Source organism: Alosa alosa, chromosome 21 (assembly GCF_017589495.1).
Source record: "Alosa alosa isolate M-15738 ecotype Scorff River chromosome 21, AALO_Geno_1.1, whole genome shotgun sequence".
Taxonomy (NCBI): Eukaryota; Metazoa; Chordata; class Actinopteri; order Clupeiformes; family Clupeidae; genus Alosa; species Alosa alosa.
The window spans coordinates 9092696-9108678 of NC_063209.1; the positions used below are offsets into that span (position 1 = coordinate 9092696).

The following is a 15983-nucleotide window of genomic DNA, read 5'->3' on the forward strand; positions in this document are numbered from 1 at the left end:
ACGACGACCCCTGATGAAGCTGAATCATGGGGATGACACGTTTAGTTCTTTTCTGTAAAGTTATGAGAGTCTTCAGAATTAACTAACTAGTAAAAATTAATTTAACAAATCGAACGATTAAAAAGACTTTTAGGAGCGTAGTGGGACAACCGTTGGTGGAGATTAGTGAAGTGACACACCTGTCTGGCGGCCGGCTCGACGCGTGTGTGAACTGGGATTGTGCTACTCTGAGGTGCAGCCGGTTTCAATGCGCAGGCGCGTTCTGCGAGTGCGCTCTTGAAGTTTCAGACAAATTGGGGATTTCTCCCGGTCAGTATGGGACGGAAAGTCAACGCGGACTTCACTCAAGCTATTTACTGAGAGAGCAAAGTAGAGCTCTCCAGCTGATGGACTTACATTGAAGTTAAAAAATATGGAATAATTTCAGGACGCTTTCAACTGAAGGAAAACGTATTTGGAAACGTCTTTATCCCACCTGAAAGATATCAAACGGTATGGCTTCTTATAACTTTTTAGAGACTTTATAAGTACGAAAATAAAGATGACCTAAGTCACTTTTTGTGCATAGCCTAGGCTACATGACCTTGGAACAACATCACGTTTTAGGTTAAATGGGTTTTGATTTATGGATAAGAAAGCTTATTTGATCTTCCCTTGCATTGGCCCAATGGGAAGCCTCCGTTTGTTTGTAGGCAATAGATCTAGCCGACAATAAATGTAAAAAAGATTTTAATTTAGACTACTTGATCTCAGTAAAGTTAAACTGTAACTTCAAAGTAACAAGATCTCTAACGTTATGGATGGATAGCCTGATCTCTGTGTTGTTTGCTTTCCGATGAAATAATGTTTGAAATCCAAATATATTGTGGAATCCTAGTCTACGTTTTGCTGTTAGGCTGCACGCTAAAATCAGGGGCACAGCCGAAAACTTTTTTGTCAACGATCTCCTTTCTTGGTCTTAGATTGAAAGATTAATCAACACGACTTCAGCTGTTTGATCTGTTTGTTTACATTAACAATTAGCCTGGTTCTTTAACTATATCAGCCACTCTGCAAAGTCTGACATTCGGGAAAAAACACTGTATTTACAACAGTTGTATTTGCTTCTTGGTAATGTCACAGAACTTAAAACTTTTAAAAACTTTCATGTGCAAGTCATGCCTTATCCTCGAAATGTAGGCAACAGTTCTCGTGGGGAAGCGCCCTCCCGCGGTAGTTTATGGAACATTTTGGCACGAGTTGTATGGCCTCTTTTACAATTCGCTGGCAATGTTTCAAGCTATCAATTCATCCAGAAAATTAAACAAGAATTTAAATGAGGAAATGTTTGCAGAGTATATTAAACCGGAATGCCACACGTCAGTAAGTTGGCCTCAGCAACTCACCTATCCTCACGAAACATCAATTTTTTCAGGTCAGCCAAAACTCCAAACTCTAAAGACTCTACAATTGACGTTGTTAACATCAGAGGGAAGAGAAAACGCTTGGCATACTTACACTGCTTTAAGTCTAGAGAATTACATTTGTACAGTCATTGATACATACCCTAAATTGAATAGGACTGGAAGGTTCAAAGAACAGGCTACTGAGAGAATGTCAGAGGAATTATTTAGAAAGGAGAGGCAATATTTACCATGTTACAGTGTAAGATATTTCAATAAGGCCTTAAGCAGAGTTCAGTGTCCGCTGAACAAGCTGTCTAGATTGTGGTGTATGTGGTTTACTCATGAAGTAGCAGGGTGAGTAATGGCAGACACTCATCTTGTTCTGTCCTGGACTCTTGCAAAGCCCCCATGTTGTAAATCTCTGCTACCTTGAACTTGTGACAGTTTCACTTTAGGTGGAGAGCAATGACTGGCTTCAGCCCAAACTAGCAGTGGCACGAGTGGAGGGAAAGGCAAACAAATCACAGACTAGGCTGCACACATACACACACACACACACACACACACACACACACACAGCTCTCTCATTAGCTTGATTAGAGGACAGAGGCTGCCAGGTGTAGGATCTTCACTGCTTTTTAAAAACACATCTGAGGACAGGTGCATTTGCATAGGAACACACACACACACACACACACACACACATACATACACAAAACACATACACACACACACACACACACACACATACATACACAAAACACACACACATACACAAAACACACACATACTCAAATAGTAGCATGCTGGTATGACCATTGCAGCAAGTTGGCTTCTTTTGTGAAAAATGTGTATGCAACTGTTGTTGTGTGTAACACAGTGGTTCTCAAAGTGTGGGGCCGACCCCACTAGTAGGGAATGGAGACATGGTGGGCAGTGAACAGGAGGAACTCTTGTGTTTTCTGTGTGTTATCTTTAATAATGCCTTTCTGTTCTCACAAGGAAGATCATAGATTAAAAAAAAACAATAGCCACACACAAACATAGGAGTCATAAACAGACAGACATATGAATTAAAATAACATCTGATCCAGTGGACAAGAAATGGAACATGAAACCAAAAGGCTAAAAAATATTTAGCGTTACCATTTTGCCTGGTTGATTGAGTCAGGTGGGGCTTGGAAATTCCAAAGTGCCGAATGACAGAAAAAGTTTAAGAACCACTGATGTAACACAACAACAATGTAACATGACATCTGTCTGATCACTATCAGTCACTGATCCTCTAATTTAAAGTCCACTCTTCTCATTTTCTTTTCTTTCAGAAAACCTTGGAAGTAGACATTGTGTGGGCAGAAGTGGAACCATACCAGTTGGCTCTGACACCTGTGTTTGTGTTGGTGTTTTTACTGACCCCCTGCCTAACTCCTCTCATCTTGTGTTACCCCTTTCATCACCTCCATCACTTGGTCTGTTTTAGTGGGCTCCCAGCAGAACCCTCATCCCTCTCTCCCTTTCCAGGCCGTGTGACTCCCCCCTCTATGCACATCAGTCTGTGCGTGGCCCCCAAAGAGTCTCGGCCCTTTCATGGAACTCCGGCCCTTGGGGCCCCCGTGACCCCCACCACCACCACTACTGCTGCTGCTGCTGCTGCTGCTGCTGCTGCTGCTGCCCCCCTCTGTCAGCACTGACGGCCATGTCCGCCATTTCAGTGCCCCCTGGTACTCCATCGGCTCTGGGGCCTCCCCCTCCCCCTCCACCACCTCCTCCTCCTCCTCCGCCCCCACCTCCTCCACCTCTGTCGTCTTCCCCGTCCCTGCTCTCCTCGTCCTCGCCGATGTCAGCGCTCTCCAGCCTGGAGTGCAAGCGTCGGCAGCGGATGCGGAAGCTCAACTGGGAGCGGATCCCACGGGAGCGCGTGGAGGGCCGCCAGAGCGTGTGGAGCGGGCCGGCCGCCGTGCGCGACGAGGAGGACTTCGCACTGGACCTGCGCTCGCTGGACGAGCTGTTCGGCCAGAAGGAGGCACGCGCTACCGAGCGTTCCGGAAGCTTCCGTCGGAGCCTGCTGCGCTGCCGATCGCCACAGGACACCAGCCTCGACAAGGTGAGGGACAGCAATAGTGTCCTGGGCTCTACCCGCACCAGCAATACATTAGTATGAGGTCAGATACCTGGACAATGGTCAGATACCAGGGATGTTTAGAGGTACATTTGAACTCAAGTAAACCCTTAATTATGTGATTCTAAATAAATCCATCCTAAACAACTTCTCATACGGAAATAGCATATTTCTACACATTAGTGGGCATAATATCTCTCATGGTCTTCTTTGGGTGAAAACTGACTTGTGATGTGGTTCTATTGTAGTTTGTGTGGTTAGACAGTTTTTGAACTTGCTTTTCTCAAAATAGTGAACTAAGAGGAAAAAGTAGCTTGGAAATCATTAATCAAGTTCAGTATTTGTTAAGTCATTGAAATCCCATTTTCTTACATGCCCTAAATAAGACTCTGCCTTAGGAGACCGTCTTTTCACCTCAGTAGGGAGGCTCCTGTTTGCTGGACAAAATTTGTGTTTATATGGCATGTGAGTGTGAGGGAGGTGTGTGATGGCTGTGATTGTCCTCGGAATGAGCTTATTAGTCTGGAGCTGAGAGCTTTCACATGAACCCTCATAACAGTCACACACACACACACACACACACACACACACACACACACACACAAGAGAGAGGGGAAGAGGAAGCTCCTGCTGTGTCATCTGTGGCCCATTAGTCTGAAAACCCATCGACCATGAGTGACCCGTGTTAAACAGATGGGCACAGACTGATCAACACAGATCAACATTACTTATTTTGATTTATCACAGTGAAATGGCCACAGGTCATCAACTCGTACTCATCCGGATCGCTGTGTGTTTGTCTAATTCGCAGGTGACAATCCTGGACTCTAAACGGAGCATGAACGTGGGGATTTTCCTGCGGCAGTTTAAAACGTGAGTGGATTTTGCTTTCTGCTCATTGTTTACATTTTGCCCCCCACCCTTACATTTCCTCTGGTTTCCTAAATAAACGGCGCACTTAATGACGGACAGCTAATGACCGGGCCTCTTTGCTGTAGAAGCCATGGCAGTAGCCATTACGGCCATAAACTCAGACAGTTGTGTTGTCTCTGCGCTCCAAGAGGAAGCACAAGTGGCTAGTACCTAAGTACCCAGAGGGAAGTACTTAGCACCTCTGATGGAGGCAATAGTGGGCTTGGCTGAGTGGGCTTGAGTGGATGAGTGGGCTTGGCTGGCCATTCCCGTGTGTGTGTGTGTGTGTGTGTAAGTGTGAAGTAGTGGTTTAGGAGGGTCTGACAGGTGCCAAGGAGGTGGCAGCTGGGAGAGGTGGGGGTCGACTAGGGAGTGGGAATGGTCAGCCTCAAGGTCAAAGGTCAGACCTACTTTGAAGCCATAAGCGAGCAGGATGTCCATTTAGTAGAACGAGGAGGGCAAGTACACCCTCCTGATCTTCCTCCTGGAGGACGACTGGGCAGGATGCATCACATCTCTCCTGGCTGCTGACTCCACCACACCTGTCTGAGTCATTAGTCCTTTTGATTTGCCAAAAACGATTTGTTGGGTGTGGAATAAGAAGGTACATGCTGTTTTGTTTTATGCTTTTCCAAAATTGAGGTGTCCTTTGTAAAAAAAGGTCACCTTTTATGAGAAATTCATGGATTACGACACCACTTTGGGTGGACTCCAAGTGGAGTGAATGCTACTGTTAGCGTCCTTATGCAGTACCAAGTCAAAGCTTTTAATGGGTTAACATATTTACGCGCTGAAACACACAGGTGGCCATTCTTGGCCAGCTTTGCTTAATTCCCTTGTCCAAAACTTGGGGCAGCCGTGGCCTACTGGTTAGCACTTCGGACCTGTAACCGTAGAGTTGCCGGTTCGAACCCCGACCAGTAGGCATGGCTGAAGTGCCCTTGAGAAAGGCACCTAACCCCTCACTGCTCCCCGAGCGCCGCTGTTGATGCAGGCAGCTCACTGCGCCGGGATTAGTGTGTGCTTCACCTCACTGTGTGCTGTGTGTGTTTCACTAATTCACGGATTGGGATAAATGCGAAAGACCAAATTTCCCTCACGGGATCAAAAGAGTACTTATACTTATACTTATACTTATACTTAAAACTGTCAGCCAGAGAAACATTTAAAATAATGGTTTATTGCTACTAATTAAAACATATAGTTAGGCATACACCATTTCATAAAATCTCTTAGATTGTTTTTCGGAGCATAATGAAGCATACTGCCAAAACGGTTTCAAATGATTTATACTGTTATTTGTATTGCTATCTGGCACAGCAGTTCTTGCATAGCAGTGTGTGGTTGCAGGGGTTACAGCAAACTCACGAGTCTGTATCTGTCTGTAACAGAAGTGTGTGTGTGTGTGCACATAGACCTACATTACTTACTCACACACTGAGATGAAATGACTGATTCCCAGGCTGCCTCTGTTTTTGCACAGCCGGTATGCTTTCATGCCTACACATGCACTGCGGCGCTCCATGCAGGCTCAATTGTGCACAGCTTAATTGAAGAGCAGTTTCCTTAGAACCCAGCCCTGCCACGACACGCACAGACACACAGAGCCATCAACCGGTTAGGGCTTTTGTGATCGAAAATCCCCTTTTAACATTAGACTTACTCAGAAGCTATTTGTCTGCACTTGGTGCATTGTTGACTGACGAGTCACGTTTTAAGTGTCTGGGGGGCTTTTTTCTTTTGAATGTCCTAGGACATGACTGTCGGCACTCTTGGACCTGTTCATTATTTTATACTATCAGCTGTTAGGGAATCTAATATGTATTATGGTGGTGGAGTCTGTAATGTTCTTAAATAAACAGTCACAAACTATGACCAACAAAGGAATTGGCTGTTTAACAAGACCAGTGTGTCCTTTGTACGTCCTTTTGTAGAGACATCTGGGTGTTTGTCTCGTCATGTGGAACGTTGCATTTATTGCGTGTGAGTGTGTGTGTGTGTGTGTGTGTGTGTGTGTGTGTGTGTGTGGGGGGGGGGCCTTGGGGGGTATATGTGTGCAGGATTGGACTGTTGGATAAGGTTAGCTTGACAGGCACAAGGAAGGGAAGTCTCCTTGCTTGCTTTTGGCTTGCCTCATTCGTGACTATCTAAATTTGTTGAGCGCTTTTCCTAAGCGGCTGTGTCGCTTACATAAGAGGCGGTCACCTTCAAGAAGAAATCACTGATGACAGCACCGTTCCTGTTTTGACTCTGGGTTTGGGTCCCCCAGCCCAGGGGCACAGAATGGGGGGACAACCCTCATCCCCTGTGGCTCCTCCACCCAGCCGGAGTGCTGTTGTGAGTGACCCCTGTGTGGGGTATGGAGATTGGCGTGTTTGCTTAGCCATGACGTCTCAGTCAACGTCGCCAGTGTGGCGTCAAAACCTGTGTGTGTGTGTTGTTTTTTCTTCTGCATCTCAGATGAGATAAGACTCAGTGTGTGTGTGTGTGTGGCTCACATGGCGCCATGATCAAAAGAGCAGAAAGTGATATGGGAAATGTCACCTCCTTGTGTCACTGGTGCCCTTTGTGCTTCACAGGTTTCCAGGACTCCTTAGGGATTGTGTGTGTGTGTTGGATGTGTGGTTTTTTAGACTCATCTGTGATGTTTACTCTCACTTTCTATTCTCAAGACTGTAGCCTAATGACTCGCCTAACGACCCCAACCATCGCTCGTAATGAATTTTTGTTGATTAAGGAAGTGACATCACTCTTTTGTTTCCATAGCGCTGCCACGGAGATTGTGGATGACATCAGACAAGGGGCCGGTGGTCGCTATGGCGCTGAGAAACTGTCCGAACTCCTCAAGCTGTTGCCTGACAGTGACGAGGTGAGTACAACCCCACACACACACACACATCCCCTCCTACTCCACCCCTAGCTCAGTTTGTCAGTGGAGACACCGTAGTCCTCTACCAGACCAAATCTGGTTTCTATTAGCACTCCGGACTCTGATGACCACAGACTTGCCATGCCGTTACCCTGCTGGAATCTCTGCACAAATCCCACATCATCATTATAGAGGAATTTTCCAAGAATATCGACACTAGCTCTTCAAAAAAGGAGAAACACTATCTCTCTTGGTGAAAGGGAGACTTACAGCAGAGCTAAAGAGGCTTAGGGCAAAGATTTGGTGATTTGGACACATTTTTGACTGGAATCCTCATTTTGTCACTTCTTCTCTATTCTATACTTTCATTTGTGATAGAAAATGTTCATTGAAATGGCGTAAACTATGAGAGACATCAGATCTCAGTCATTGAATCTCAGTGTATGTTAAGATGAAATCTGCATCAAGACCTGTGTATTCAAGTTGTTTCTTTACTGTGTGTGTGTGTGTGTGTGTGTGTGTAGGAGAGCCGTCTGAAGAAGTTCAGTGGGGAGCACAGTTCTCTGGGGGAGCCGGACCTCTTCATGCTGCTGCTGGTGGAGGTGCCCAGGTGAGCTCCATGACCCTCCTCTCCTCAGTCTCTACTCTATCCTGCCATCTCAATCCTAGTTTTAGACTTATGGCACTTTTGCAAACCCTTTTGTCCAAAACGGGACTGACAAAAATATGTAAACACAAATCATTTAACTCTTTCTCACCTCTGTAGCTCATTTCCTCAACTCCTTTGAAATGTGTGAAGACATAGGGTTATTAGCAGTACAGCACATCAAAGCCACAGGAGCAGCTCATTGTCAGCGTAACCTTAGTGCTCTTAAGGCCACTGCACATGGATTATGATTCCGTTCTATTGTGTCGGCACCGCTCAATAACGTCCGTTGTTTAATCCAGTGTTTGTCAGTTAAACATTCGGGTGCTGGTGTGCTTGGGCAGGTGACAGGTAGTGTCGGTGCGCTCAGGTCGGTGCCTTTGTGCAGAGGACTTTAGAGTTTCTCACGTGCCCGCAGCTTTAGTTTCTGGGAGTGTGCAGATCCTTCATTTTCCAGAGGAAGGGAAACCTGCCGTTTATTTATGGACTCTGTTAGTCCGTTTGTTGGGGGTCCGTTTGTTGGGGGAAGTTGGATTATCACAGTGTAAAGGTGAAGGCGGCAGCCAGATGTAAACAGCTCTTGTCTGAGTGTGGCGCTATTGGTCCGCTTGGCTCCTGCAGCTCACCATGAAGTAGCCATTAGTCAACCCATCTTAAGTCTGAGTTTAGATTCTCTCCTAGTCTGTGTTCCATTAAAGCCCAGTGCTCTGGTCCTCTGCGGGGGAACTGGTCCTGGCTGTCTGTGTCTGCAGACTGCTGTCTCTCTCCCAAACCCATCACCACCTGTGCACACCCCAGGTCACAATTCAAAACAAACTCCCCCACCAGGCACTCTAAGACTGACTGTCGACTGCTCAATGGCTCTTCTTCTTTCTCCTCCCTCCTTCCCCTCTTTCCTCTTCTCTTGTCTTCTCTCTTCCCTCCCACCTCTCTCTTTGTCTTTATGTCTCTTTCTTTTCTTCCTTTCCACTCTCTCTCTCTTTCTTTCTTTCTTTCTTTTCTTTCTTTCTTTCTTTCTTTCTTTCTCTCTCTTTCTTTCTTTCTTTCTTTCTTTCTCTCTCTCTCTCTCTCTCTCTCTGATGACTCTCTTTCCCCCACTTTCTCTTTCACTCTGCCTCCATGTTTTTTTTTCTCTTTCTGTCTCACACTCTTTATCCATCTCTCCCTCCCTTTCTATCTTTCCCCCCCCTTTCTCTCTCTATCTAGTTTTCGTCTGCGTCTCGACGCCATGATTCTGCAGCAGGAGTTTGACCCTGCCGTGACCTCTCTCTGTGTGGCGGCCAGATGTCTGGAGGAGGCGGCCAGAGGTAACTTTCCTGCAGGGGGCGTGTGTGTGTGTGTGTGTGTGTGTGTGTGTGTGTGTGTGTGTGTGTGTGTGTGTGTGTGTGTGTGTGTGTGGGGGGTCTCTTCTTGTAGAAGTGTCTGAGTGCTGTCTACTTCATACTAACACACAGGAAGTGAGGAATGAGAGAATAGTCACCAAGTCATTATAGTGATGAGTAGTTATGAGATGTACTCCTAATTGAGAAAATGGACTTACTGCATCACATATGATTGGTAGAATTCTTTTTTTTCAACATGAACGGTTATGATCTGATATATAGAGGAGGTTGGTCCAAGATGATTGACTGGCAGCTTAACTCATTCTCTGACAAGGTTTTCAAAGCTCTGAGATTGTTTGTTTGTTTGATTGATCATTTATTTGTTGGTTATGAGTCAGCCTATGGAGGAGGCGGGTCTGAGGTGGTTGACTGACCGCTTAACCTCGTTCCCTGATTGTTTTTTCAGAGCTGCTGAGCTGCCCTGAGTTGCACTCGATCCTGAGGCTGGTGCTGAAGGCGGGGAACTACATGAATGCTGTGAGTCACCATGCGACCTCATACCCTACTGTATTTTTCCGCCAGCTCACACCAGCTCACACCAGCACCACAGTCAGGACTGCTGACACCCCTGGGCCATCTGCTTGTGTCATTAGGCAAATGAGCCATGAAACACTCACATTGAAAGCCGTGGATAAGATCACCCATCCTGGCATTATCCTTTGACTAAATGCGAGGCTTGGGGCATATGCCAAAACAAGTAGCCTGCTTTGTGATTGGCCTGTTGAGTTTTTCTGCACCAATAAGACTGTTTGTTTTTCTGCAAGCTAAGCTGTGTTAGGCTGCAAGCAAAATACATGCTTGGGCATAGAAAGTGTGCAACATCTTCTTTTGTTTTTTCTTTTCACTTTTTTTTTTTGCACAAAGAATCATAACAAGCACACAAATGTAGGCCTTTGGAAAAAGAGAGCTTACTGAGAAAACATCAACAATACCTAAAGAAAAACATTAACAGTCAAACAATCAGAAAACACCCAGAGATTAGAGCTGTGTAGACGTCGCACTAAGTCCCTCTCAGGTGTGTCTGCGTGGGCTCTGACTTTTCACTCCCTCCCCCCTCCTCCCTCCCTCCTGCTTCCTCTGTGGCCTTTTAGGGTGGCTATGCCGGTAATGCTGCGGGATTCCGCATCGCTTCGCTGCTGAAGCTGGCCGACACCAAAGCCAACAAGCCAGGCATGAACCTGCTCCACTTCGTCGCCATGGTGAGACTTACTGGCACCCGCACACCCGTCTGTGATTGCATAACTTTTTTTTTTTTTTCCCCCTCAAGGATCTCTTTGAGAATTAAGAAATGTGTCCAAAATGAGTCACATTTCATTCAGCTTGGATTGTCAAATGTTCAGTGACCTGTTATGTCATATTCGTGTCATAATGTCATAATCTGTTCTGCATATCTGCATATCATCTGTTCTGCATATCTGCATATCATCTGTTCTGCATATCTGCATATCATCTGTTCTGCATATCTGCATATCATCTGTTCTGCACTGATTATTGCCTTGTTTTATTTTTGCCTTTTTTACCGAGATTTACTGTACACATTGGCTAATACAAACTCAAGAGCCAGATAAGAGCTTGTTCCTTTCTTCCCACAGGAAGCTGTGAAGAAAGATGAGTGCTTGTTGTCCTTCCCCGACCGTCTCTCCCACTTGGCCTCTGCCTCAAGGTATACACACACACACACACACACACACACACACACACACACACACACACACACACACACACACACACACACACACCACCAATGCAGCCACATCTTATTTCATTTACCTCCAGTATGTCAGTATGTTTACTCAAAGGAAGTCTGCCTGCGATAGCAATCTCTTTCAAAGAGGGCCAGAGCTAGTTTATAAAGCACAAAAGAACTAGATTAACAAGAACCACATGAAAGAGACCGCTAGACTGTTCAATGCTTGACAGGAACTTTCCTTGGAATCGATAAGGTAGTTGATGGCAAATGTATAGACATATTGTCTTACCTTGCGATTCACTTATCATTAGAGTGGGAAACGGAGAGGCATATTTAGAGATTAAGGGTGACTGGAGAGGGGTGACTGCTACGGTCAAGACAAGTTGAAAGTCATCTAAAGAGCAGCATTGTGCTTTCTAATATAGGTATCAAAATAACAGAGTTTATGAGTCATGTGTTTGATTGTTGCTTTTGTTGGCTTTTGTGTGAAACTAATGTCTGTATGTATGCATATGTGGGAGTGTGTGTATGACTAATGTGTTTGTATGTGAATAATGTGTGTAATGTATGCACATACGTAGGTGTGTAATGATTAATGTGTTGATGTGTGTATTCCTGCAGGCTGTCAGAGGAGTCAGTGCTGGACGACCTCTGTCGACTCCAAAGCAGGGTGGCGTCGCTGTCACTCAGTGCCCAGAGCCAGCCTGAAATCCAGCAACACATGCAGCAATTCCTCGAGGTGTGTGTGTGTGTGTCTGTACGCATCTCTGTGTGGATGCGTTCCTGTTTGCCTGCCTGATTGCATGTGCATGCATGAACCATCCATGCACCCATTCCCATGGCAAGCATCACATACCATTCATACTGCCCATAAAAAAGACCCCGTGCAGTTAAGTAATGGTAAAGGGCTGAGAGGCCATAACAGAGTGAGTGCTCCCTCTTCAACCCAAGGCTTTTCCTCAGGCTTTACAACCTGACCCCCTGCTTGTAAAGATATTAAGTGGTCATTTGAACTGGCTTTCCATTAGCGGAAGGCACTGACACTATCTTCCCATCACCTATCGGGCTGTTGTGTCTCGGTGAAATATGAAGGGGAGTAGCCCAAGGTCACAAGCAGTATAAATCCTGTGGGGGTTTTCATGGCTGTAGAGTTAGATTTGGAGTGTGAGAGGTCTCTAGGTCTCGTGTGTGTGTGTGTGTGTGTGTGTGTGTGTGTGTGTGTGTGTATATACATTACCAGCCAGCTGTTTAAATACAGTTTTTATGTATTCAATCACCTACACAAAAGATGCAATTCAGATAACTGAAACACAAGGGTGAAGTTACTGAATCAGTGTACTGATTCTTTGTGTGTGTGTGTGTGTGTAGGTGGCGGAGGTGCGTCTGCAGGAGGCTGAGGGGGAGGTGCAGGCCTTGCGCCAGAGCAGCCAGGCCCTGGTGGAGTTCCTCTGTGAGGACGAGACCTCCTTCAAGCTGGAGGAGGCCTGCCGCATCTTCCACTGTTTCTGCCACCGCTTCCAAAGAGCTGTGCGGGTAAGTGTGTGTCAGTGTGTCTCTCCGACTGTGTGTGTGTGTGTATATGTGTGCTCTGTCGGGGAAGAGATGTAGTGACCATCACTTGCATGCCCAACCTGTTTTCAGTATGTTTAGTATATCTGTTTGTCCTGCGCATGTGACTGTGTATGTGTAGAGTCATAAGTCTCATATAGTTTGAGTATGCCATGGGATACTCTTGTGACGTGTCTTTTTTTTCTTTCTTAATTTCTTTCTTTCTTTCTTTTCTTTCTTTGTGTTTCTATCTTCATGTCCTTTCTTTTGTTCCTTCTCAGGAGAATGCCGAGCGTGAGCAGGCGGAGCAGAGGCGCGTGGAACGCGAGCGCGAGTGCTCGGAACGCCGGCGCTCCCTGGCGCTGTGCTCCTCTCCCAGCTTCTCCGGAGACTCGGGCCTGGCCGAGAGCTCGACGGACGATCTGGAGCGCACGCTGGAGCGCAGCCTGAGCCGCAGCGGCAGCACCCGGAGCCGACGCAGCCTGCGCAACTCCACAGACGGGCGCCGCCACTCGCAGTTCACCTTCCCGGGGGACTCGCTCGAACGAGAAGCGCAGGACGCCACGCGCTCCGCCCCACACACACCCTCGCCCACGTTTGAGAGCAGCATGAGCCCCACGATGAGCAGGCGAACAGGAAACGTATATAACACTGTTATGCAATACATGCTGTCCTCATCTCATTCAGTGACTCCACCCTCCACACTGCAGGCAGATGGCATGGCAAATGGACCTACGTTAACACACAGTCGTGAGGCAACAGACCTTGAACACACATTAAACACACGTGCCAGAGTAAATCAACACACACTGAACGCTGATGCACAGAGGACGCTACGTACAGATAATGCACAGATACAGCAGGTGCAGGCTGCTGTTGGCCAGAGTCCTGTTAGTAATATGACCACTACATGCATGACGATCGCTAACAGTCCCAGTCGGCTTAGAGGACCTGTGAACTCTCCAGAAAACACCTCAGTGAACCTATCCCACAATCCTCTGGGACGGTCTGTGGATCCCTCAGAAGTTATTGGACCTACTCTCAATAACAGCCCCTCCCATCTCAGTGCCTTACCCTGTCCCCCAGTGACCAGGCCAGTTCAGGAAGCATCTAGAAGCCTGTCGCCACATGCCATGGAAGTCCCAGGTGGTGTTGCAAATAAGTCTGGTAAGGTGACCGCATCGAGACCCAACAGCATCCGAGTGGCCGTTGGCGTGCGTGAGCGTGAACCCCGTACACCAGTGCCCTCCGAAACTGCAGAGGTCGCCCCGTCCTCTCCCGACTGGCCTCGGCCCGTCACCTCGCCCTCCAGGGAGTCCCGCGTGCCTTCCACTCCCTCCCGCCCTCGTCCAGCGTTGGCGGACGAGGCTGACCGCGCATACCCGCGCGTGGGCGAGACCCTGGAGTGCCACCTGCTGGTGCGCGGGCTCCGCTCGTACGACACCCTGGGCAACCCGGCGCCCATGCCCTCCCCCCCGACCTCTCCCCTCTCCCCTACCCCGGCCGACCCCCGGCCACTGCTCCAAGTGGAAGAAGGAGAGGGAGGCCGAGGAGAGGGACGGCGCGCTCTCTCCGTCCTCTTCGTCCGCCTCCTCCGTCGCCCACGCAAAAGACGACCCGCAGGGCAGCAAGACGGCAGTCGCAGCCCGCGGGCCCAAGAGGGGGTTGTCGGCACTACGCTCGGCGCCTCCTAGCAGTTCAGCCAGCCCGAGAGTTCGCTCCAAACCCGGGCCGGCTCCTTCGGACTCCCCAGCGACCTCCCGCGCATCCCGCATCACCCCGCCTCGCTCCTCTTCCCTGCGCTCCTCCCCCATCACGCGGCCGACGGCTGCCCCCGCCCAGATTCGTCGTAGCGGCAGCGCCAAGGAAACCGCCGGCCCCACCACGGGTCAGCCCGTCCGCCGCGCGCCTGACAGGGCCCCGGAGAGAGATCATCCTCTGGCAGGCGAGAGGGAGAAACCCACGGCCGCCGCCGGTCGCGAGACGTTCGTCCGTGGCTCCCCGCTGCGGGTGTCCAAGCGCGTGGCGCCTCACGGCGAGGCCACGACGGCGACGCAGACGCGTGGTGGAGCCCACAGTCCCTCGTCCTCCTCCAGCACGCCCAAGAACATCCGCACCACCGTCATCTCCGCTGCTCGCGCCAAGACCACCAAAACAGAGACATCCGTGCCCAAGGCCACCGCCGCTGCCGGCACACGCATCCCTGGATCCAAGATGCCGCGTGCTGCACCCACGTGGAAGTGAACATGCAACAAGATATGAAAGACATTTACACATTCAGATGCACCTGCACATTCAGCCGTATTATGTGCCTGTGCAGGTGAATTAGGGATTGTCAACAGGACATTGTGCATGTTTTTGTATGACAGTTGGAGCACATTCAGACTCCATTGCCTCTTGCCTCCTCAATTGCCTCTCTTCTCTTTGTCTGACATTTCTCTCCTGGACAGTCAATGTTTCAGGAGTAAGTCCGAGTTAGCCTAGCTTTTGATCTTTATCTGCATAGTCTGTTGAAACTGAAGAGAACTGGCATCATAAGTTCCACCTCCACAACGCTGAGGTCTTTTTGGAGAGATTTCAGTAGGGCTTCCCCTATAAGGGGGATGCTACTCTACCATACCAGTTTACTCCAGAGGAATCAACTGCCATATTTAATTGTTTTCCAAACATGTCTCTGGTAATCAGATATACAGGTTCATCATGAAAGACACTGTTTTCATATTCAACAAGTGACCAAATAGGTTGCTCAAATGCGTCTGTGTATGTTTTTTTTATATCCGTGGCTGAATTTCATTAGGCTAGCTGTCACTGCCATGTTTATACTGTATAATGTCCATTCTGGCCTTGTGTCTTTTGCATGTATTTGACCGTGTGTGTGTGTGTGTGTGTGTGTGTGTGTGTGTGTGTGTGTGTGTGTGTGTGTGTGTGTGTGTGTGTGTGTGTGTGTGTGTGTGTGTGTGTGTGTGTGTGTGTGTATATTTGTGAACTTGATCAAAGTGAGCCATTGCACATCAGCAGCTAGGTACAAAAAAAGACAACATTTATTATTGAGAAGAGAGAAACATGGAGGAGTTTCTCTCAATGTGATTCTTAGCGTGTGCCTTTTTTCTTTCCAAAGCAGCTTAATCTATGGGAGACTTTTTCCTGTGGCCTGGTACAGCTCGATGCCACTGGCCAGCTGGTACTCTGATGGTCACTGTGGGTTGGTCAACTGGCCTTCCTTTGTTGCACTTTACAAACTAAAGACAGATGGGTGTTGGGGACGAATGGACGACTTCTTTAAGATAATCTGCTGTATGGTTGTAGTGTTTTTGTCAAAGAACAAAAACTGAGTGTCATACTTTGTAATCTTAAGAATATGGACTCCTATTGTAATATTTGTATTCCTTTGTAAATAAGAGAAAATAAAATAAAGATGGCTGTTGACAGTTT

The 15983-nt window shown here is 47.8% G+C and overlaps 1 protein-coding gene across 1 annotated transcript; it reads left to right on the forward strand.

Moving 5' to 3' along the window:
* The first annotated feature begins 293 nt into the window (after positions 1–293).
* Positions 294–15440, forward strand: LOC125285960 (FH2 domain-containing protein 1-like). Its single transcript, XM_048230580.1, is given in 14 exon segments — positions 294–492; positions 2711–3065; positions 3098–3489; positions 4316–4377; positions 7183–7285; positions 7810–7895; positions 9138–9238; positions 9720–9790; positions 10405–10512; positions 10906–10976; positions 11625–11742; positions 12372–12536; positions 12833–14037; positions 14039–15440. Coding segments are annotated over 13 exon segments (3378 nt in total). The 5' UTR covers positions 294–492; positions 2711–2926; the 3' UTR covers positions 14796–15440.
* The last annotated feature ends 543 nt before the right edge of the window (positions 15441–15983 follow it).